This window comes from Amblyraja radiata, chromosome 14, assembly GCF_010909765.2.
Source record: "Amblyraja radiata isolate CabotCenter1 chromosome 14, sAmbRad1.1.pri, whole genome shotgun sequence".
NCBI classification, from domain to species: domain Eukaryota; kingdom Metazoa; phylum Chordata; class Chondrichthyes; order Rajiformes; family Rajidae; genus Amblyraja; species Amblyraja radiata.
Genome location: NC_045969.1, coordinates 18,643,774 through 18,658,195, shown reverse-complemented (window position 1 = coordinate 18,658,195; position 14,422 = coordinate 18,643,774). Strand labels below are relative to the sequence as shown.

At 43.1% G+C, this 14,422-nt stretch overlaps 2 protein-coding genes across 4 annotated transcripts; one reads left to right on the top strand and one right to left on the bottom strand.

Annotated features, from left to right (window-relative positions):
- Positions 1 to 427: 427 nt before the first annotated feature.
- On the bottom strand, positions 428 to 9,382 carry trmt10c (tRNA methyltransferase 10C, mitochondrial RNase P subunit). 2 transcript variants are annotated; one of them, XM_033032699.1, is made up of 3 exons: positions 9,248 to 9,382; positions 7,904 to 7,908; positions 428 to 1,932 (listed from the first exon to the last, which is right to left on the bottom strand). In XM_033032699.1, the coding sequence occupies exon 3, from the start codon at positions 1,855 to 1,857 to the stop codon at positions 616 to 618; it is 1,242 nt and encodes a 413-aa protein (XP_032888590.1). In that variant the 5' UTR covers positions 1,858 to 1,932; positions 7,904 to 7,908; positions 9,248 to 9,382; the 3' UTR covers positions 428 to 615. The 2 variants fall into 2 exon arrangements, with proteins under 2 accessions (XP_032888590.1, XP_032888591.1); XM_033032700.1 differs by lacking the exon at positions 9,248 to 9,382 and adding an exon at positions 8,753 to 8,921.
- A 361-nt stretch (positions 9,383 to 9,743) lies between these two features.
- txnl4b (thioredoxin like 4B) lies at positions 9,744 to 14,422 on the top strand. Of its 2 annotated transcripts, none has more exons than XM_033032701.1 (3): positions 9,744 to 9,993; positions 12,544 to 12,695; positions 13,976 to 14,422. In XM_033032701.1, exons 1-3 carry the CDS (start codon positions 9,862 to 9,864, stop codon positions 14,139 to 14,141), a joined length of 450 nt encoding a protein of 149 aa, XP_032888592.1. In that variant the 5' UTR covers positions 9,744 to 9,861; the 3' UTR covers positions 14,142 to 14,422. The 2 variants fall into 2 exon arrangements, with proteins under 2 accessions (XP_032888592.1, XP_032888593.1); XM_033032702.1 differs by lacking the exon at positions 9,744 to 9,993 and adding an exon at positions 10,039 to 10,057.

Below are 14,422 nucleotides of genomic sequence, written 5' to 3'. Positions count from 1 at the left end.
GCGAAATATGAGGTGCTGCTCCTCCAATTTCCGGTGGGACTCACTCTGGCCATGGAGGAGCTCCAGCACAGAAAGGTCAGATACGGAATGGGCGGGGGAGTTGAAGTGCTGAGCTACCGGGAGATCGGGTTCATTAATGCGAACTGTGCGGAGATGTTGGGTGAAGCAATCGTCAAGCCTGCGCTTGGTCTCACCGATGTAGAGCAGTTGACAATTAGAGCAGCGGATGCAATAGATGAGGTTGGAGGAGGTGCAGGTGAACCTCTGTCGCACCATCAGTTAATGCTCACCGATCAAATGATAAAACTGAAATTTTCAATTATTTACTAATTAACTCATTGATCCATCAAGAAGAGGGGTGTGTAATATGCATTGTTTTGTTTTCCATTACAATTAAGATTTATAATCAGAACACTGAAGGGCGTAATGTGCTAATTGTTATATTTATATCATTTAATATAGCAATTCAACATAAAAATCAAAGTAACGACAAATATTTATTGTTACTGAATCAGTACTTAAAATATTTTCTGAATCTTTCATCTGCATCTATCCACCATTGTTTTATTTTATGACTACTTGAAACGATTTCTGCACTTTTTTAAATTTGTATTTTCAAGTGGACTTTTGCCACCTGGCTCTCTTTTCTGCTTCAAAGTTATTCCTCTGTTTTCTTATTCTGCTCCAGTATCTCTGTTCTAGTGGAACTGATAATAATCCGTCATGTTTCCTTGTTGGAACATATTTGAGAGCCTCTTGCCAGCTCCCTGTATCTTTCACAGTCAACAAAATGTTGATCATTTGGTTCAGTGTAAGATTCTTTGCACCACAGTTCCACTTCAAATACTCATCCAAAGGAAGACGTGCAGTTGCCAACTTCAAACGCTTTGCATTTGCATGAGACAGTCCTGTCTGAATAGACTTATCAACGAGGGATCCAATGATGTAGACTTTATCATGCTGAAATGTGTTCAATACAAAAGGTGAATCTGCAGTTAAATACACAAGCTTGTCTTTAGGAAAAATGTCAATATACGACTTATCCGTTGCTGTTATTAAGAGGTTATCCCAAGCATCTCCATAACGTTTCAAAAGCTCCTTATAATAAACTCCATGTAAGTCAAGGTTACAGAAATGCAAGTGAAATGGGTCCAAGGATCTCCTGTTGCACCCTTCACATTCCAATAATTGCGAGACTGTATTTTCCATTTCTCGACGGTTCATGTAGTTTTCATAACTCATATCAAATACCAGTGACTGGCCAAACACCATCGACTGAGCTGTCCGCCAACTGTACATTACATCAAAAGTCCTTTGCCAGATTTGTAAAAGAAAAGTGTTCTTTAACTCGACTCTTTCCTCACTTTTAACTTCTTTCTGCAAAATATTTGCTGTTTCTTGCTTTAATTTTTGTTTTTCTTTTCTGGCTTTCTTTTTACCCTCTTTGATTGCCAAGTACTTAAGAAACTTTTTCTTTGCAGATTTAGTAGCCAGTTCTTGAACTGTTCTTAGCTGTTCATCAGTTATGTTCTCTGGTACTGTCTTTCCAGCTAGTTGCCACATTTGAACTAGCTCTCTTGTGGCAGCAAGGAATGAGTCTCCAGAGTCTTCAGAGGAGAGTGGGTCAGGAGTTTCAGTTGCATTTTCTTTCATGATCGTCTTCCAAATATCTAAATCTATTTTATCAGGGCTAACATTTTTTTCTTCAATTCTTGCACATGGCGTCAGAACCAGGCTTCTGCTGTGGAACATAAAGTGGTACCTGGCCAAACCCATTTTAGTTTTCACCCAATTATTTATTTGTAGAGTGCAATTCCTCCCAATGTTTTGGAAGAGATGAGTAACATGCAGCCACATATTACTGAAAACTGCAATAGCAGATTCCTGAAATCCAGTAATTGATAATGTTCAAAGAAATCAAAAGATAATATCCTGTAATGAGATAAAAGAATTGAGAATTACTAAAGATGTTTCAAAATTAAATCATAACAACCTCTTGCTGAATCGGTTTCATCTGAAACCACCGTGCTCTCCATTTCCTTAAATCATAGATTTATAAAATAGTGCATGACTCAAAATGCTGGAGTAACTCTGCGGGTCAGGCAGCATTGGAGAAAAGGAATAGGTGATATTTCAGGTCGAGACAAAACAGGCATGAGACAGGAAAAAAATGAAAAAAGAGGAAGAGAATGGGGTCCAGGGGGCATTGGCCTCTGGGAGGGTTCCAAGGGGCAACGCCCTGGCACGGGTAAAAGGGGGCAGCGCCTCCTTTATGCAGAATCTTTTTGATAATTGTGCCTTGAATTGAAAGTTTTCTTGCCTGTTTACCCATAATTTCTCACAGGATCTTCCCCACTCACAGGGAACCCCTCACTGCTCACAGGGAACCCCTCACTGCTCACAGGGAGCCCCTCACTGCTCACACTGACAGGCCCCCCCCCCCCCACCCTTGCTCACATCCACAGGGAACCCCTCACTGCTCAGACTGACAGGGACCCCTCCCCCCCCACCCTTGCTCACATCCATAGGGACCCTATCACTGCTCACACTGACAGGGACCCCCCCCCACCCTTGCTCACATCCACAGGGAACCCCTCACTGCTCACACTGACAGGGACCCCCCCCCCCCACCCTTGCTCACATCCACAGGGAACCCCTCACTGCTCACACTGACAGGGACCCCCCCCACCCTTGCTCACATCCACAGGGACCCTATCACTGCTCACACTGACAGGGACCCACCCCTTACCCTTGCTCACATCCACAGGGACCCTATCACTGCTCACACTCACAGGAAACCCCTCACCTTTGCTCACTCACAGGGACCGCTCACACTCACAGGAAACCCCTCACCATTGCTCACACTCACAGGGAACTCCCTCGCCTTTGCTCACACTCACGGGACTTCCCCCTACTCTCACCAGGGCTCACACACACTCCCTCTACTTGCTTTAAAACGCTTATTGACACCGACAAGGCCCCAGCCTTTCCCAGCCCAATGCCTACTCTCCCGGGGCCGCCTCAACCTCCGCTCCCAGTCCACTACAACTCGCCTTGTCCCGCCCCGAACGTCTCCCTCCTCCCATCACCGCGCACTATCCTCAGTCCCACCCCTCTACTTCCTCCTCCAATCACCGCGCTGACTCATCATGGCACCACCCCCCCCCAAACCGACGGCGGACCGACATCCCTCTCGTCCAATCGGCGCTCTTGATCATCAATCCCACTGTCTCATGGAAAGCCATTTATAGATTTATAGAGATTCAGACATATTTTGTTTTTTAACAAATTTCAAAATCCGCGGAAGTCCGCAGAGAAATCTCATGCCTGGAAAATAGGAGTTTTCTCTCCACTTCTTTAGCCTTCCAAAACTTGTTTGCTTCCAACTATATGTAGGAAGAAGAGTCTCAACCCAAAACATCACCCATTCCTTCTCTCCAGAGATAATAGACAATAGGTGCAGGAGTAGGCCATTCGGCCCTTCGAGCCAGGACCGCCATTCAATGTGATCATGGCTGATCATCCCCAATCAGTACCCCGTTCCTGCCTTCTCCCCATATCCCCTGACTCCGCTATTTTTAAGAGCCCTATCTAGCTCTCTCTTGAAAGCATCCAGAGAACCTGCCTCCACCGCACCCCGAGGCAGAGAATTCCACAGACTCACAACTCTGTGAGGAAAAAGTGTTTCCTTGTCTCCGTTCTAAATGGCTCACTCTTTATTCTTAAACTGTGGCACCTGGTTCTGGACTCCTCAAACATCCAGAACATGTTTCCTGCCTCTAGCGTGTCCAAATCCTTAACAATCTTATATGTTTCAATGAGATCCTCTTTCATCCTTCTAAACTCCAGAGTGTACAAGCCCAGCCCGCTCCATTCTCTCAGCATATGACAGTCCCGCCATCCCAGGAATTAACCTTGTAAACCTACGCTGCACTCCCTCAATAGCAAGAATGTCCTTCCTCAAATTAGGAGACCAAAACTGCACACAATACTCCAGGTGTGGTCTCACTAGGGCTCTGCAGAAGGACCTCTTTGCTCCTATATTTGATTTCTCTTGTTATAAAGGCCAACATGCCATTCGCTTTCTTCACTGCCTGCTGTACCTGCATGCTTACTTTCATAGATTGATGAACAAGGACCCCCAGATCCCGTTGTACTTCCCCTTTCCCCAACTTGACGCCATTTAGATAGTGTTTAAGAAGGAACTGCAGATGCTGGAAAATCAAAGGTCTAAAAAAAAAATTACACTTCTCTTAATTGACAAATCAGAATTATTTGCTAGAATATGGTCTCCATTTATTGATTTTCTGAAAGGGTAAATTGGTTCAGCACGAAGCTTGACTGAAACTTGAATCCAGGATTGGATGAATAATTACACTTTATAATCTACGGACCTATCTCCAAAATTGTGTTATTGGTAATTTTGTTTATTTTTTTCTTCTTTCTCCCTCCCTTCTTTCTATAGCTCTATCTTTCAAAAAAATCTATAAAATAAATAAACAGAAGCTGTGTTAATATGTAACTGATAAACAAATCGTGTTTTGGTTATGATATGGAATGGAATGGAATGCTATTGGAATGCTATTTATTGTAATTCAAACCTAGGTTTGAACGAAATTACATTTACTACAGTTTTTTACATTACAAAAAAACCCAAGACCACACTTAACACAGTTTACATAAACATCCATAACAGTGAGTCTCCAACACCTCCTCACTGTGATGGAAGGCAAAGTCTTATCTCTTCCCTTTGTTCTTCTCCCGCGGTCCAACTGCAGCATCGAGGCGAACTGGGGCTCCGATGTTAAAGCCCCCCGCTTGGTAAGATGGTAAGTCCCGTGGCCATTTAGCTACACGCGGGTGATGTTAGGTCCCAGCTCCGTGTCCTTTAAATCCCGCGGATCAAGCAGGCCAACCAGCGGTCCAGCAGTCCAACTGCAGCGTCTAGGCGAACTGGGGCTCCGATGTTAGAGCCCCCGGTGACGATGGTAAGTCCCCGTGGCCACTAACCCGCACCGGGCGATGTTAGGCCACGCTCCGTGTCCTTTCAACCCCGCTATTCCAGCGGGAGAAGCTGCCGTTGCGGGAGCTCCGAAAAGCCGTCTCCCCCCAGGGGACCTGCGAGCTCCCGATGTTCCTGTCCACCAGGCCTGCAGCTGGAGCTTCTGAAGCTCCAAAGTCGGGTCGCAGCCGAGCGCCACCACAGCTCTTCCCGCTCCGAAGTCGGCCAGCTCCATGATGTCAGGTCCGCAGGCTCCGCGACTGGAGCCCTCAGGTTAGTCCCGGACGGTGGCCGCCGCCGGCTCCTCGATGTTAGGCCCACCGACACCGGAGACCCGACAGGGAAAATGTCGGGTCCCCGTACAGGGAAGAGATTAAACGTTTTCCCCCACATACCCCCCCTCCACCCCCCACATATACACAGCTAAAAAATAATAAAAACTAAGCTCAAAACATACATTTAACAAGACAAAAATTAAAAAAAGACGAACGACTGTAGTCGAGCCGCTGCTGTTAGGCGCCGCCACCATGTGTATATGCTTCTAATAAAATTAAAATATTCTTGGATAGCTTACCTTCGTACCTCATCTTTTCTCCCCGTACTGTCTTTTTAGTTATCTTCTGTTGTTCTTTAAATATTACCCAATCCTCTTGCTCCCTGCTCATCTTTGCTACGTTGTACTTCTTCGCTTTAATTTTTTCACTGTCCCTGACGTCCCTTGTCAGCCATGGTCACCCCTTACTCCCCTTGGAATCTTTCTTCCTCCTAGGAATGAACTGATCCTGCACCTTTTGTATTATTCCTAGAAATACCTGCCATTTTTGTTCGACTGTCATCCTTGCTAGTGTATCTTTCCAGTCAACTTTGGCCAGCTCCTCCCTCATGGCCCAATAGTCCCCATTATTCAACTGTAACACTGACACCTCCGATCTAGCCTTCTCCCTCTCCAATTGTAGATTAAACCTGACCATGTTATGGTCACTACCTCCTAATGGCTCATTAACCTCGAGGTCCTTTATCAAATCCGGTTCATTACATAACACTAAATCAAGAATTGCCTTCTCCCTGGTAGGCTCCAATACAAGCTGTTCTAAGAATCCATCACAAAGGCACTCTACAAAGTCCCTTTCTTGGGGTCTAGTACCAACCTGATTTTCCCAATCTACCTGCATGTTGAAATCACCCATAACAACCACAGCATTACATTTGCTACATGCTAATTTTACCTCCCGATTCAACTTGTGTCCAGGCTACTGTTTGGGGGCTTGTAGATTAGTCCCATTAGGGTATTTTTACCCTTACAATTCCTTAGTTCTATCCATACTGACTCCACATCTCCTGTTTCAATGTCACCCCTTGCAAGGGACTGAATTTCATTCCTCACCAACAGAGCAACCCCACCCCCTCTGCCCACCTGTCTGTCTTTTCGATAGGAGGTATACCCTTGAATATTCAGTTCCCAGCCCTGGCCCTCTTACAGCCATGTCTCAGTAATTCCCACAACATCATACTTGCCAGTTTCTAACTGGGCCTCAAGCTCGTCCACTTTATTCCTTATACTTCGCGCATTCATATACAGCACTTTGACCTCCGTATTCACTTCCCCCCTCGCAGTGCTCCAATTGGCCCTGACCTTACTCTGTTGTCCCTTCTCGAGCTTTCCTTCTCATTAATTCGAGAATCTTTTGTAATTTTTCCTGTAGCCACTTCCCCTTCAACTCCACTTTATACTCCCATTTTGTCAATCCCTCCCCCCCACTATTTAGTTTAAACCCACACGTGTAGCCCTAGCAAACTTGCCTGCCAGAATGTCGGTCCCTCTCCAGTTAAGGTGTAACCCATCCCTTTTGTACAGGTCACCCCTACCCCAGAAGAAATCCCAGTGGTCTATAAATCTAAATCCTTGCTCCCTGCTCCAGCCCCTCAGCCACACATTCAGATCTCCTATCTCCCTGTTCCTGTCTTCACTAGCACAAAGTACTGGTAGCAATCCAGAGATAACCACCCTAGAAGTCCGGCATTTCAGTCTTCTTTCCAACTCTCTTAACTCATGTTGGAGAACCTCCTTTCTCTTCTTCCCGATGTCGTTTGTGCCTACGTGCACAACTACTGCCGGCTGTTCACCTTCTCCCTCGAGGATTTTCTGAATTCGGCTCGTGACATCCTGAACCCTGGCGCCAGACCATCCTTGCATCTCGTCTGCCGCCACAGAATCTCCTGTCCGCTCCTCGGACAATGCAATCACCCACCACTAAGGCTCTGCCCGATGTCGATCTCGCCGGTCGAGTCCCATCTCTAGGATTGGAGCCACCGACGTGTCCGCCGCTCGGACTCGAAATATCATCTCCCCGGACAGTTCCCAAGAGGGCGTACCCGTTTTCATTAGGCACAGCCACCTGGGTCTTCTACACTCCACGATTTCCACCCTTTCTCTCCGTCACACACCTTGGTTCTTCCCGTATCCTCCGCGTGACTACCTCACTGGAGGTCCTGTCCAGGAAACTCTTGTTTTCCCGGATGGCCCTGAGGTCATCCAGCTGCTTCTCCAGTACCCCAACACGGTTCTTCAGGAGCTGAAGCTGGACGCACTTGCCACAGTTGTAGCCAGAGGCTCCATCTGTGTCCCTGGGCTCCCACATTCTGCAAGCCTCACACTGTCTCATCTGCCCCAACATGTGTTCACCGCGTTCCGTCCTCTCGAGCTTTATGCGTAGCCTTCTCTCCGAAGACTCTCGAACCAAAGACTCACACTTTACTCACAAGGCCGCTCCCTAAGAGCCGTCTTGCTTATATTGACTGATAAATTGCCTAATTTACCAATTTACAAACCAAATTCCTCAGTTTTAAACTGCCTGTCCCACTGAGTTACTCCAGCATTTTGTATCTACCTTTGCTTCCAACTATTCCTGAAATGTTAGGACATTAACCTGAAGATTTAATTACTTTTCTCTTTCCAAGCTGTGGTTTGATCTATTCCCGTTCTATTTCCTGTTTCCTTTCCAATTTCTAATATCCAATGTATTTTTATTCCAACATCCATGCTTTTGTTTTGTTTCTAAAAAAACCCACTTAAAAATAATGTCAATCATTATTTCTTGCTAATTTTGCTTCTTGTTCCTTATGTTCTGAAACTGTTAATTTATTACTGAAGTTTGGTTTCATTTAGTACTAGTGTTCTGTGAGATATTTTATTAGTTACAAGTGGGCCATGTTATGAGAATCATTAATGATCAGGAGCATTAAATGTTGCTTATTTTCCTTTCTCTGTTTTTCAGACAACATAGTTTGTTCTTTAATCTATTTATTTAAGAAGGAACTGCAGATGCTGGAAAATCGAAGGTAGACATAAATGCTGGAGAAACTCAGTGGGTGAGGCAGCCACTAGTTCTTCAGACTACAAATTATAATCAAACTGCACAAGAATTATTTCTACCAAATACACTTCTTACTCCCTTCCAATCTTCCCTTTGGGAGACCAAATAATGTTGTTGATTTTGGTCTAATGCAAATGTTGGCAGGGTATTATTTTTCCGGAAGCATATTACCGCCGCTGATTCTACTCACACGTTCGGATAAAACACAAAGTGCTGGAGCAACTCAATGGATCAGGGGGCGTCTCTGATGCATCCTGGACGATGTGTTACTCCAGCAGTACGTGTCTCTTTTTTGTAAACGAGCATCTGCAGTTGCTTGTTTCTACGAGTTACTCCAACACACTGTGTTCTGCGCAATATTCCAGCATTCACATACTTGGATGTTCAGTAATGGCCGACGGCTTGCCCTTGCCTTCTTTCCTGGGCCTTCAGTGTGTGTTTTGTTTCCACAAAATCTAACGTTTTCGGCTTTGAATGTAACCAACGACGGCAAATGCAAGTATCGGAAGTTGCTGTATTGATGTCAGCTTCAAGAAAACTGACTGATTTATTTCCGCTTCCTCCTCCTTTCCAGCAAAGATCTTAGAGCAAAGATCTTTGCTTTCCAGCGTAAAACACCAAATGCAACAGCAGCACCCAGCTGCTGTTCAGACAGACCGACCTGTCCAGCTGAATCTAAACGGATTCAGTAGGGAGTGGACTACAAAAGGTGATATCACGTCAAAAAGAAAAGCATATAGAAGATAGTGTAGACTTACCAAATTAACATATATGTACCTTGGTTTGCCTAGTTATATTATCATATGCATTTTAATTACATAAATACAAGAACATATGGAGATAGTTTTTACAAAGACAAAATAATCCGAACCTGTTAGTAGATTAAATGAAGCCCTGCTGAGATGCGACTGATATGGAGCCCAGATCCTCTCGCGAGTCTCACTCCATCAACTCCAGCCGTCCTCACGTGGAGCTGAGAGCAGACTGTCCGTCCGCTTCAGCTTCCCTTCTTTCCGCACGTCCTCTCCACAATCAAAATCAACACATAACGCATATTATCTTGCATCTTCTTTTCTTCTTTAAATTCCAAAAGCACAATTTCCTAAAATAACCAGTTACACAGTTATGGTAAACTTGCACTCCACGTGCCGGATAGTTTTTTTACTAAGATTCCCAATGCGCTGTCATTATTTCAATGTGAATCCGTGAGTGTTTATTTAATATGTGCATGCCGCATATTTTTCTGACATTTATATGAATTGACAGTATGTGTGCTAACTGGGTAATTTTTATGGAATCATTTGAGTGAAACATTTATTTTGTCCGAGTTGCCTTGCAATGTGTTTCTGGGGAATTATTTTCAAGCTGTCACGGGAGCGGAAGTTCTTAATCCGGTTCAACCTTGCGTTTTCTCCGCCCAATTTATTGGAATAACTTTATTTTAACTCCTCGTTTTACTTAGCGTCATCTCTTAAAACTGAGACGATGAGCTTCTTCTTGCCAAAGTTACAAACTAAGAAAGATATTGATCACATTATAAAGACTGTGGCGGAGAGGGTGTTAGTGCTGCGATTTGGCCGCGATCAGGACCCGGTCTGTCTGCAACTCGATGAAATTGTCAGTAAATTAAAAAAATAATGTTTTTAATCGTTCTATTGTTTGCATTACCACTTCAATAATAGTACGTGAAAGTATTGAATATACGGTCTTTTAAAGAAAGAGGTACTCTAAAAGCCAGACCACCGGAAAATAATTACCCGGCATTTTAGTATCGTGTCCTGCATGCAGATGTTTGTCTATAACTGAATATATTTCAAAAGTGAATTGTTGTGTGTGAATATTGTGTGTGGGAGATTACAACCTTCACGTGGTCAACCCTGTTTCGACGATGCAATCAACCTGGCGTGCACAGACGATCAAACAGAACAAGTTGTCTTAATGGCGATCTCACTGGCTCTCTACTCCACTCTGGACCACTTGAACAACAAAAACCCGTTTGTCAGGCTGTTGTTCATAGACTACAGCTCGGCGTTTAATACCATCATCCCCTCCAAGCTGGTTACCAAGCTCACGGATCTGGGTCTCTGCGCATCCCTTTGCAATTGGATCCTCGACTTCCACATCCACTGACCAGTCTGTTCATATTGGTGGAAATATGTCATCCTAGATAACAATCAGCACGGGAGCACCTCAAGGCTGCGTGCTCAGCCCCCTGCTGTACTCACTCTACACTCATGACTGTAGCCGGACATAGTGCGAACTCCATCATCAAGTTCGCCAAAAACACCACGAATCACAGATGGTGATGAGTCAGCATAGAAGTGAGTTCGATCGATTGACCAAATGGTGCCAGCACAATAACATGGCTCTCAACACCAGCAAAACCAAGGAACTGATTGTGGACTTTGGAAGGGGTAGGATAGGGACCCACAATCCAGTTTATATCAACGGGACAATGGTGGAAAGGGTCAAAAACTTCAAATTACTAGGCATTCATATTTCCGAAGATCTTTCCTGGTCCCAGCATATTGATGCAATTATAAAGAAGGCACATCAATGCCTCTATTTCCTGAGAAGATTACGGAGAGTCGGTATGTCAAGGAGGACTCTCCCAAACTTCTACAGGTGCACAGTAGAGAGCATACTGACTGGCTGCATTGTGGCCTGGTTCGGCAACTTGAACGTCCAGGAGCGGAAAAGAATGCAGAAAGTTGTGACCACTGCCCAGTCCATCACCGGCTCTGACCTCCCCACCATCGAAGGGATCTATCGCAGTCGCTGCCTGAAAAAGGCTGCAAACATCATCAAAGACCCATCCTGGTCACACACTCATCTCTCCGTTGCCATCCGGAAGAAGGTACAGGAGCCTAAAATCTGTAACATCCAGGTTCAGAAACAGCTTCTTCCCCACAGCCATCAGACTATTAAACACGACATCAAATAAGCTTTGAACAATAACAGTCTATTATTACTATTGCACTTTATCTGTTATTTATTGTGTATATGGTCTATGGTTTATAAACACATTGGACTTTTATCTCCCATTCTGTATTATGTTTACATTTTCTGTTGTGCTGCAGCGAGTAAGAATTTCATTGTTCTATCTGGGACACATGACAGTAAAACTCTCTTGACTCTTGACTTTAGGCTGTGCACGCCCTACGCAAGAAGAAGAAGGAACAGACATTTTGGGTTGAGACCTGACTTAAGACTGATGGAGTAGAGAGAAGAAAACTGATAAAGAGAGATTGGAGTGGGGCAAAAACTGGCAAGAAATATGTATTTGCTCCACCACTACCTCTGGGATCCTTGTAATTCTCCAGTCCATATCCAGATTTCAATCATTCGATCATTTTTTATTTAGTATTAATCTTGGTAAACCGCTGGAATATTTTACTTTGTTTACAATATAGTAACATTAGATGTTAATAATAATACAAATGCAGGGGTATAATTTACCAAGCAAACTGCCATTATTTGAACTTGCTCTTGTGTGTTTAGGTTTGCGTAAACACTTGCAAATGAATGCTACTTGGGGCAAGGGTGTTGATGGAGCTTTACATTAGCAAACAGTCACTACTTTTCTGGGTGGAAGAAAATGAGTGGTTTCAAAATATCCCTTTTTTTTTTAATTAGTTTGTATCATTGTTACCCATAATACCTTTCATACATTAACAAATTCCTTACTCCTTCAGGGTCAGAGAAGATGTTTTTTAAATGCCTTTTCTATTCTTAGGCCAGTTCTCTTTCATGTTCTGTGAAGTGATAAAGGTTTTACAATGTCTGAAACTACATTGTGCTTAACATGCACTTTTTGCAATACTTGACGTCCACAACATGCAATATATTATTTAAGTACAACTCAAGATTTATCAACTTTTGTGCACTCTTTAAAAAGTCAGAAGGCCTTAGCTCATTGGAGCAGGCAGCTTAGTTGGGTTTATTAAATCTAAATTGGAAAGGATAAATTGTAAAAAGTTGTCTGCAATTAGGATATTAGCCTGCATTTGTTTTATTTTTCAGACCATTCTACCAAAATGATTAAATGTCCATTTTTTACAAAATGCCAATGTTTTTCTAATAGATCATGCTAGGTTTACCCTTCTGTGAATATATTATTTCTTATAAATTCGTAATATCAAATTTATTTTCTCGTCGTTTCACCAGCTTTCAAAGACTGCTCACGATCTGAGTAAAATGGCAGCCATTTACCTGGTGGATGTTGACAGTGTACTTATATATACTCGCTACTTTGACATCAGTTACATTCCTTCTACAGTGTTCTTCTTCAATGGCCAGCATATGAAAGTGGATTATGGGTAAGATATTTTGGATACAATTAAAAAGTGCAGGTGTAGGAACAATAAGTAAGATTTCAGCAAACCAAGTTATAATATTGAATGGGAGAAATAGATTATTTTAGATATTCCTGCTTTGTTTAAAATAACAATCTTGTTAACTACAGCAATTTTTTGTAACTGAAAACAATTGCTTAAATTCTCTACTTTTTAATATCCAGCTATTCAAAATCCATGATTGTAATGAAGCTCACATTTTGCCATTCAATTATGTCATAAATCAGCACACAAATATTTCTCTCCTCATTACTCATTCATTGCTCCCACTGTCATACCCTTCCACCTACATCCCTCATTCTGGCTTTTCTCTCCTTATCTGACACCACTGTATCCCCTACTATCACTAACCTTTGTCACTTGCTCTATCCATCTGCGTGGCGGAAGATTGCAACCTTCACGTGGTCCGCCCCGTTTCAACAAATGCAATCAACCTGGCTTGCACAATCAAATAAGATCAAATAGAACAAGTTGTCCTACAACTTTAGGCTGTGCACGCCATACGCAAGAAGTACCCATCTACCAAGCTAACCCCTCTTACCTGTATCCTCCTACATGATTGACAGATGGGTTAGGACAGGTGACAAAGCCTGGAAATGAAAAGGTGATAAAAGGATGTCAGATAAGGAGAGAAGGGGAGGAATAAAATGTAAAGTCAGAGGGTCAGAAATAGATGACAGGAGAGAGGAAAATGGGAGAAATCAAACCCTCATACCTCTTATCTACCTCTTATCAGGCTATGTCCTGCACCCACCTCCTTTCCCGTTTTCGCTTCCCTATTACTAACCGTGTGAAACACAGAAACATAGAAAATAGGTGCGAAGATGGGTCTCAACCCAAAACATTATTTGTTCATTCCATTCACAGATGCTGCTTGACCCACTGAGTCCCTCCAGCACTTTGTGTTTTCCTCAAGATTACAGCATTTGCAGTTCCTTATATTTAATTCCTCTATCCCATGCCTCTTTCAACTTCTCATCCAAAATTCCCCTATTGAACCACGAACAACCACCATATCCCCAACCATTTTATATATAAATCCCACATTTACTGACTCTTTAATGCACTCAGCCTAATCATTCTCTCCTTTAGCTCCTTCACTCTGCTTATGCATCACTGAAGTGCTTTGGATCTTTTTTTCTGATTAAATTTACAATAATAAATGCAAATTCTCGAGTTCTATTAGACTTCTTGGAAGAAATTGTGAATGCAATAGTGAAATCAAGTATTTACTTTTTTTTTAGGTCTCCAGACCATACAAAGTTTGTTGGGTGTTTCAAAACAAAGCAAGACTTCATAGATTTAATTGAAGTAATATTCCGTGGAGCAATGCGTGGAAAACTAATAGTACACAGCCCTATTGATCCGAGGAACATCCCAAAGTATGAGCTCCTTTATCATGGCATCTGAATACATCGGCTGGCTGTTGGCTTTAGAGTTGTATCACAGCAAAAACTTTCAATTTCTCGTTGTTTTGAATCAAATGTTCCCCAGATATTGAGGAACTTTGAAATGTTGGTTAAGTACTTATCTAGTTCATACAATTAATCAACACAAAATTCCTTCGAAGAGATTTGCAGGAACTATTTTGTAGAACTCCTGGTCCACCATTGTTTAGAATTTCACAATCCTGGAACTGCAAATTTCAGCTCATTATTAAAGCTGCTGCCTCGGGCTTGATTCAAAGACGA